General features: G+C 41.6%; 1 protein-coding gene across 6 annotated transcripts in view; it reads right to left on the reverse strand.

Annotated features, from left to right (window-relative positions):
* BTRC (beta-transducin repeat containing E3 ubiquitin protein ligase) overlaps window positions 1–8,046 on the reverse strand; it is a 116,842-nt gene extending 108,796 nt beyond the window's left edge. For 4 of the 6 annotated variants that reach the window (XM_064663137.1, XM_064663136.1, XM_064663131.1 and 1 more), the window contains exon 1: window positions 7,899–8,042. In XM_064663137.1, coding sequence (XP_064519207.1) covers window positions 7,899–7,946 — 48 coding nt within the window. In that variant the 5' untranslated portion in view covers window positions 7,947–8,042. Of the gene's footprint in view, window positions 1–200; window positions 219–7,898 lie in introns of those variants that run through there. The other 2 variants (XM_064663138.1, XM_064663134.1) reach the window with 2 other exon arrangements.
* Window positions 8,047–8,370: the final 324 nt, after the last annotated feature.

The following is an 8,370-nucleotide window of genomic DNA, read 5'->3' on the forward strand; positions in this document are numbered from 1 at the left end:
AGTTCTGCACTGACTGGTATCATCCGAATTCCCTCTCTACCATCTTCTGCAGATCTGTTTTGCTCCAGGTGCTTCTGAAGAAGATGGGCCCATGTAGACTAAAGTCAGAAGTACACTTATTATATTGCTCTGCTAACATACAACTGCACTTAAGAACTTCACTCCTTCATAGTATGTGCCCATAACCTTTCCCTTCTTACCATGGGATGAAGGAAATTAAACCAGCACTAGACTTCTTGCTGCTTCTAGTCAAAACTGGTTATTCCAGTGGATTCTGCCAAGAGGTTGCATGGTTCCTGCTCACAGACTGTAAATACTTCTGTCCTTCCCTCACCAAGACTGGAAAGACCCCTTGCCGAGCTTTCCCATTCTTCCTTATTCTCTCCTTTCTGTTGCTCTCATCAAGATGAATGCACAAGACCCTGTTTCAGCAGTGGGGGAAGGGAAATTAAATCAGATGTTTCTCAATTTTTAATACAGAGGAGGAATAGAAGCAGCTAGAGATTGCAAAATTACGATCAATCATTTGTTTCCAAGAAAAATCACTGAGGAAAAGTGAAATAATTTAAAACTAAAAGTCATCATTGCCACTTCTGAACCCTTCTGCCATCCCAGATAACAAATCTGGCTGTGCACACACGGCTGCAAGTAGGCTGAGCACCCATTGGTTAATGGAACCAAGGAACTTGCACATGAAAGAGAAAAAAATGAATTTTAATGCAGTTTTTAGAAATACTTGTCACTGTTTCAGCATTGCCATTTAGTGAATGGGACCGATTTCTCTCTCAGTAGGGGATGATATTTTAATGATGTAACAATGTACTTCCCAGAAGAAAGACAAGCCTCATGAGGCAGATTAAAACTAAGAATATTCAGATCCCATTAAAGTCAGACAGTTTCAAGCCATTTTTAAAATTAATTTTGTTTAATGATAAAATGTGTTATCTTAACAGGTGGCTAGCCAATTGTAAAATTAACCAAAACATGGTCAGAAGCACAAGGCTAGCTATTAGAACTGGTTTCTTTGTATTCTGCTTTCTTTTATCAGTGTACCATAAGACTCTACACAAATTCCTCCAGTCCATGACCCCTGGCAAATTTCTGAGCTTCAGCTTTCTCTTTCTGCAAGCAGCGGTAGTATTTGTCCAAGACCAGAGTTCCTCAGGACCTCAGAAAAAGAGACATTAGAAAGCCCTAATGTTGAATAAGCAGGAAATATTTACTGAAATTCCCAGGACGCTTATTGTCAACCATTTCTGTGGTATCAAGAAGTTTTTCTCAGCACTGATCAGCATCTTGTCAAGGAAGCAGCTTCATGTTGGACTGCTTATTCATTGTATTTTGAGCACTTTCTCTTTAGCTGCAGCCACTGGACTCTGCTATGCTACAACTCATTTTCAGTTTCCACAGCTGAACACACAGTGGATTCAGCCCTTATGTGCAAAATCACTTAAAATATATAAAGAGCATGGCCTGCTGAGCATCTCCTGAATGGTAAGGAGGAAATGAGGAAGACTGAAGAAAATATTCAGTATTTGAAACACTAGTTAAGCTTGCCACTGAGAATAAGTTAAATATTACACAAATCTCACCAGCATACGTGGAGTTTGAAATGACACAATGTAAGCAGACAAGGAAGTGAGGAAACGGCTTATTCCGTCTGCATGGATGAATTTAGTATGAGAATTTTCATACAACAAAATCGAGTTGCTCAGCTTGCTGGTTTTACTGGTCTTACACGTGATCTGATCATTTATACCCTAAATACTGTTGCAGCAACCACTAGGAAGATTAATATGACAAGAATATATGACAATTATGCAGATGAAAAAAGGTCTGTGGAATCCCTTCACTCAAGTCTTAGTGAAAATTCCCAATTTCCAGGTATAGATGATGCTCTTTGTAAAAGAAAATAAATACTTTTCATGAACACGTTTTATGATACAAACAAACTACTAACACAGTAAAATCCAGAGAAAACAAAATAATGGATGAACACATTCACTTGACAAGCGTATCCACTCAATATCTGTATGTCAGGAAATACTTTCTGATCCCCACTTCAAATATTTTTAGTGTGAATTTTAAATGAGACCAGACCATGAAGTCTCCTTTGCCATTTAACTTTGTCTGAAGCCATTCTTTCTGCTACCTCTGTAGCTGCTAGCACTAAAAATAAATAATAAAACAATGGAAGTTTATATTTTCATCCCATTTACGGCCCAGAGATCAGAGCTTGGTTGGCCACCAGAAATATTCCAAAGATGACCATTTATTTTTTTCTTCATTAGATACCTCTTAGAGGGACAATCTCTGAACACTGTACATTCCTACCTTACCTCTAGAGATGACACACAGGTATGGAATAATTTTATTTTCTTCCTCTAAAATCCTCATTACCTTTTTCTGTATCACAAACCTCTATAGGATATTGAGAATGTTGAGGCCAAAGCACATCTTCTATCTTCTAAGGATTATTTAGGAAACCCTTTGCCAAACCAAACTTGTGGTTAGAACAGTCTGCTTTATCTTACTAATGAGAATGATAATTTAGTACCAAATACTCATGAGGAATTACAGCTCTGCTGACTGGCAAATAATTTGCCAAGGCAGATTAGTTTAGCTGCATAAAATAAATATCCACCTGCACATACTAGCACTAATCAGGGCGTGAAATTAAACTTTTTATTCAGTGGGAAATAACTGCTGCAAGGCGGCGATTTAGTCTGAGAAGCAAATATTAAGGTCAGCCTATTCTCTCTGATGTTTATAGTATATATTACAGTGTGGAGAGCATGGTGCAACAAATTTGGCTTTTTAAGTCTATGAAACTAAATACTTCAATGATGCGATAGCAAATTTGCCATTTGCTTTTCTAATTGCATACATTTAATGGAGCAAAGTGGCTGAAATGAAACATTACCAGAGAAGTGAGGGTGAAGTTCCTGAAGTACCAGAGGCCTGCACCAAGTGCAGAAAAATCTACAGCACAAAGTTTGGGATGGAAGAAAATAAATCAACATTTTCTTTGCAATACACCAGTCTCAACAAATTTCCAACTAAGAGGATGCTGTTTCAGCTAAGCACACGTTTAATATTCAAACAGGACTTGCAAGCCCACATTTAGGAGGCAACATTCTTGCTCTCCCAGCTCACAGAATTGTTCTCACTGCTTTCATGACACCCTTGCTTTGGATACTCAGGATTCTCTGCCACAATGTCCACAACATAAATAGGTTCTTAGGAAGACCGCAAGGTTCTCCAAGAAGACTTTCTTAAAACAAAGCTAACAAATCATAGGTCTTAAAAATCCCAGTCCTACTGACACCACAAATCATTCACTGCAAACAGAATGTCTTTTAAAGTATAAGCCTTTGTCCATCTGTTCCATATATATACACACAAAAACAGAAAAAAAATTCCAACTTTATTACCCTTCGGCCTGCAGTAACACTGACTATTCTTCACTGTATTACCTGGCAGTTGTGTGGAAACTCCTACAAACGTGGGAGTATAAAAATTAATCAACTTCAGACTTTTCCCTAATTAAAAAAAAACCCGAGCCAAAACAAAAACACACACAAAACCCTTAAAAAACTGGCAATGACCAAAAAAACCCCAAAAACCAATGCATAGATGTATCTTAAAAGACAACCAAAAGGTTCTGCTTCTCCTGTGAAAGTGGAAGGTCCATCAGCACCTCCTAGAATCGCATCCAAAAAGAAAAGGAAAATGGTAATTTAGGGATAAAACAGAAAAAAAGACACTCATGGAGAACGCCAGGATTGACATCTTTCTATTCACAGGCCAAGAAATTAAATAAATTATTGCAAATTGATTAATTTGTAAAAACTGAGAAAGTGAAACTTCATTAAATATCAAGCTTTTGCCTCTCCAGCCATCCTATATGGGATCCCAAACTGGTCAGGTACTGTTCCAAGCACTGCTAATTAAATACAACTGAAGTTGTCACTAGTCCATTCAAGAAAACAGATGTCGCTTCATAGAGCTTTGATATTTTTCTTAAATACCTTTCAAAATGAGGAACAAAAAATATGAACTCTTATAAAAAGGGCTTTATTGTATTTTTATAGCATATTACATACCTTGTAACAATCATTCTGTTAAGTGTGAATGTCAGTTTTATTTTCTGTCCTTTTTTCCTGGCTATTTACAAGCTTTGTAAGAATTGTTCCTTAATTAAGTCTAAACATAGTTTTATATAAATGGATTCCTGGAATTAAAAACGTTCAGACTTAAGAAATGATTGTTACAGAGACTGTAACAGGCCGTAAAAAAGAATGCCACTTTAAACAAAGATTTCTCATTTTAATTAAAAAGATAATCATCAGAACATTCGTATACTTAACAGAACCATTTGAAGCTACTTTGAAAAAATATCTACTATTCTATGCAGGCTTATGTAGTTTACTTTATATGACATTTAATCAAAGTCTCAGTTGAGCCTATCACACTCATACTTTAAATACTGTATCTACAGTTTCAAACACTTATTCAAACATGAAAGTTACTTATCCAGCACCTCGATTTCTTGTTCTTTTGTAAACAGTTATGACAATGGAAATTCCATTTCTTGAAGGCATAAAAGCAGAGCTCTGTAAGGCAAGGGGGTTGGGGCAGGGCTTTTGTGTGCATTTTTTTAAGTTAATGGGCATATTCAGCTTATGCATCAGTCTCTTACACACTTTACTTTATAAAGAGTGTACTTCTATCTGTAGCATTGTACAAACACGAAAAAGGGCTGAAGTGAACTAAGACAGGTTCCACTCTGGTAAAATCCTTGCTGTAGCTGCAGAAAACTGGACTATATAATTTAAAAGATCATATTTTTAATCTATGAACCGTCTTTCATTCGAAACAAACAAACAAACAAACAAACAATCTGATGACATGTAGAACACATGATAGAAAACACTCATTCACCAGCAAAAAATCTTCCCTGGTGAGCAGCTGCTTTGTATTGCATAGTGTTAATACACAGCAATTTAATATGAGAAATAAATTAGGCCTTATTAAAATGTAGAGTAAGGAAACAAAGTTAAATAAATGATTTAAACTTTAAACTATTAGATTATATGTATTGTAACTGACCATGGATAACTAGGAATCTGGTAGCAGCTATTAGTTAAATGTAATACTGCTTCATTGGCAAGTAATCAAGCCAGTATCAGCCACTGAGAAGGTAGCTGCCTTCTACTCCCATCGAAATGTTGCACAGACATAAGCATACAGCAAAACAACAGAGTACAATCTGCCTTTCAAAGCATTAAATATAGATGCCTTAAAGCAAAATAGTTTCATTCATAATATTAGCACTGGATGAAGTTTCCATATGACATTTTTCTATTAGAGTTGGACATTAAAATGAAAAACAAATCACCAGGTCCATCTTGCCTGATATCTTGTGACTCAAGAGAGCTGCTCAAAGTCAATGTCAAAAACTAGGTACTGACATATTTAAGTGGAAAAAGTATTATCTTCTAGAGAAGTACAAAAATACTACCCCCTACAGGGTTGCTTTTCAATATGAAATGAAACCTACCCCAAACACACATGAAAACCAAAACTATCTCTCCAGTTTTTGATAACAGGCCTCGTGTCTCCAAAACATATTTGAGTATTTACCTACGATGCTGCCTGGGAAGCTCTGAGAAAATCAATAATTAATAGCAAAGCCCTCCTCAATCCAAACTGTGAGCCACCAAACAAGGAAGACGAACATGAAGCGTGTCCCACACTCGGATGGACAAGGTGAATGATTCAGCATTAGCTGAGAGGATGCACGAGCTACCTCTGTGCAGATAACTGCACCAGTGCCATTACTGCAGTGCCCAAGCACTTCCTGAGTGCTAAAAGGCAGAAACAAGAAGACTTTTCCTAGGAGGGCCAAGATGATACTTGCAACTTATCCTTCACGTATCTAAACAACCTACCTGTGCCACCCCTCCATGAACACCAGAAGACCCCTAGTCTGACAAAACTTTACTACATCAGCATAATTAAAGTAAGAGCCACATCCTAGAGAGAAATGCACTAAAGCAAAAGCCTGAGATGTGTTAAACCAAAGCTTTTCTCACTCTCCTCTCAACCTGTAAGCAAAAATACCCCCAAAAAGTTCAGAGTGGACAGAGGAAAGCCACATCTTTCATTGCACATTTTACAAGCATTTTGCATACAAGAGGCATTCTAATAAAACATGGAAGAACTTAGGTTAGATTTTAGCTCTCAGTGCAGCCTGATCTTGGTAATTCCTCCTTTTATCTGGTGCTCTTAACAGACACATCTCCCATAAGATCAGCTCTCTCAGGCTCCAGCCTCTTCCCAATGTCAAGGAGCTCTATTGTTTGCTCTATTGTTCGAGTGGGACACAGCCCAGCTGCAAGATGGATGGGGATTCCCTCAGCCTCCAGGCCTGATCTTACAGATGATCTCAAAAGGCCTGGACTAAGTCCTTGGAAGGGAACCTCAGTACAGGAGGCAAAAAAGGCAGCATATGAGAAGACAGGGCAGCACGTACACAGTCCTGTCTGGCAGCAGACAACAATGTTTCACAAGAAACTTTTTGGGATGTGAAACTCACTATCTAGAGGCAGGTTGTAATTACCAAGCTTGGCCAAACACAAGTGCAGCAGGATCTGGGACACTCCTTTGGCCGTCCACGCACCAAAGAGGGCCATTCATTATTACTAATTGCTACCTTGTCTATTTAGGTGTCCATGGCATTTTCCCACTTCACTGAGCTGAGACTCCATAAATCTGAGAAACTTGGAGACTACTAGCAAAAGGGTCAAAAAGTCTCAGGAGAAACAAGTTCTTCCAGATCAAAAAACAAAAGCCAAACAAGTGGTTTCGAAGCTCAATTAAAAATTAAAATCTGCAAATAGTGTTTCCTCAATTTCATTTTAGGCATATGTTTTGAAGGTTTAATAGAATTCCTTCTTCCTGATGAGCCTAAATTTAATTCTGTGCCACTGGAAGCACTAATTCAAAACAAACTTTTAGCAAGTGTTGCCAGTCATTTAAATTATATCCTTAGGGAAAAAACAGTTTGGGGTATGTGAAATTTACACACAGCTTGGTTGGCAGCAGTTTGTTTTCAATTCTAAAATATTACATTTCTGGCCAAAACACTTAGAAATATCAACTAACGAAGAAAGAGAATGAAACTACAGTTTAAGTGCACAATGCCTCGCATCTACGTAAATTAGCCGCATCTGAAGAGTACCTTGGATGCAAGTACCCCCAAGGCTGTTTTCCATGCCAGAGGCCAACTCACAGATCTAAACAATGTACGTGCTCTTCGCAGTCACTAGAACTGATACGCTGCTGCGGCAGCAGGTGAAACGCTTAAGTGTCAGTATTTACAGCTCTCGCGGTAGAAAATGGGAGGAAAAACAAAATTACAGAGGGATGGTGTGCCGTATGGAAGGATAGTCTGAGGTGTACAGATTAAGAGGAAAAAAATAAGAATTACATGCGCAAACCCTCCCGGTGCCTCTGGGCCCCTCTGCAAGGTCCTGCCTCTTTCCAGTTTCACTTCTCTCACTCCCAGGTGGCACCTGGAGCTTCCTCCCCCTCCTCCCAGTGCTCCTTTTCCACGGATTTGGGGACCCTGCTCCCGGCAGGCAGCCCCTCCCCGGCAGGCAGGACACCTCCCCACCCCGGGCCCCGCTCACCACCCTCCTCCGCCCGCCAGCCCGGCGCCCCCCGGTCCGGCCCGGCCCGGCCCAGCCCAGCCCCGAGGCCCGGCCTCCTCCCGGGTCCCCTTCCCCATTGCCCCCCGCTCCATCTCGCCACCCTCCACCACCCCACGCCCATCCCCCCCAGCCCCTCCACACGCACAGGTGCCCACATCCGCCGCCGCCGCGGCCCCTCACCATGAACTTGAGCGCCTTCTCCTGCAGGACGGCCTCGGCCGGGTCCATGGTCCCGCGGGGCCGGGCCGGGGCCGCCCCCCCGCTCGGTGAAGGCCGCAGCCAGCGCAGACGGGAACCTGCGCTGCCCCGCGCCCCCCCACCGCGCCCCGCTGCCCGCACGGCGCATGCGCCGCCCCGCAGGCCCACGGGAAATGGAGTCCCCGGCCATGGGGCCAGCAAGGGCCCATACCGCAGACTGGAACTACAAATCCCGGCAAGCCTCGGGGGCGTGGGCACGTCGGGAGGTGGCTGGCGCATGCGTCCCCGTCATAGAGGGGGCCGACGGGAGATGTAGTACTGTGGGGCCGTGACGGTGTGAGGGACGGGCAGGGGTCAGCGGGGGGCGGACCGAGTGACGGAAGGAGGGTCGTCCACAGCCTCAGACCTTACCCGTGGGGCGTACGGCTGGCTCTCGAGTCACAGCCCCCGCTCT

Source organism: Pseudopipra pipra, chromosome 8 (assembly GCF_036250125.1).
Source record: "Pseudopipra pipra isolate bDixPip1 chromosome 8, bDixPip1.hap1, whole genome shotgun sequence".
NCBI classification, from domain to species: domain Eukaryota; kingdom Metazoa; phylum Chordata; class Aves; order Passeriformes; family Pipridae; genus Pseudopipra; species Pseudopipra pipra.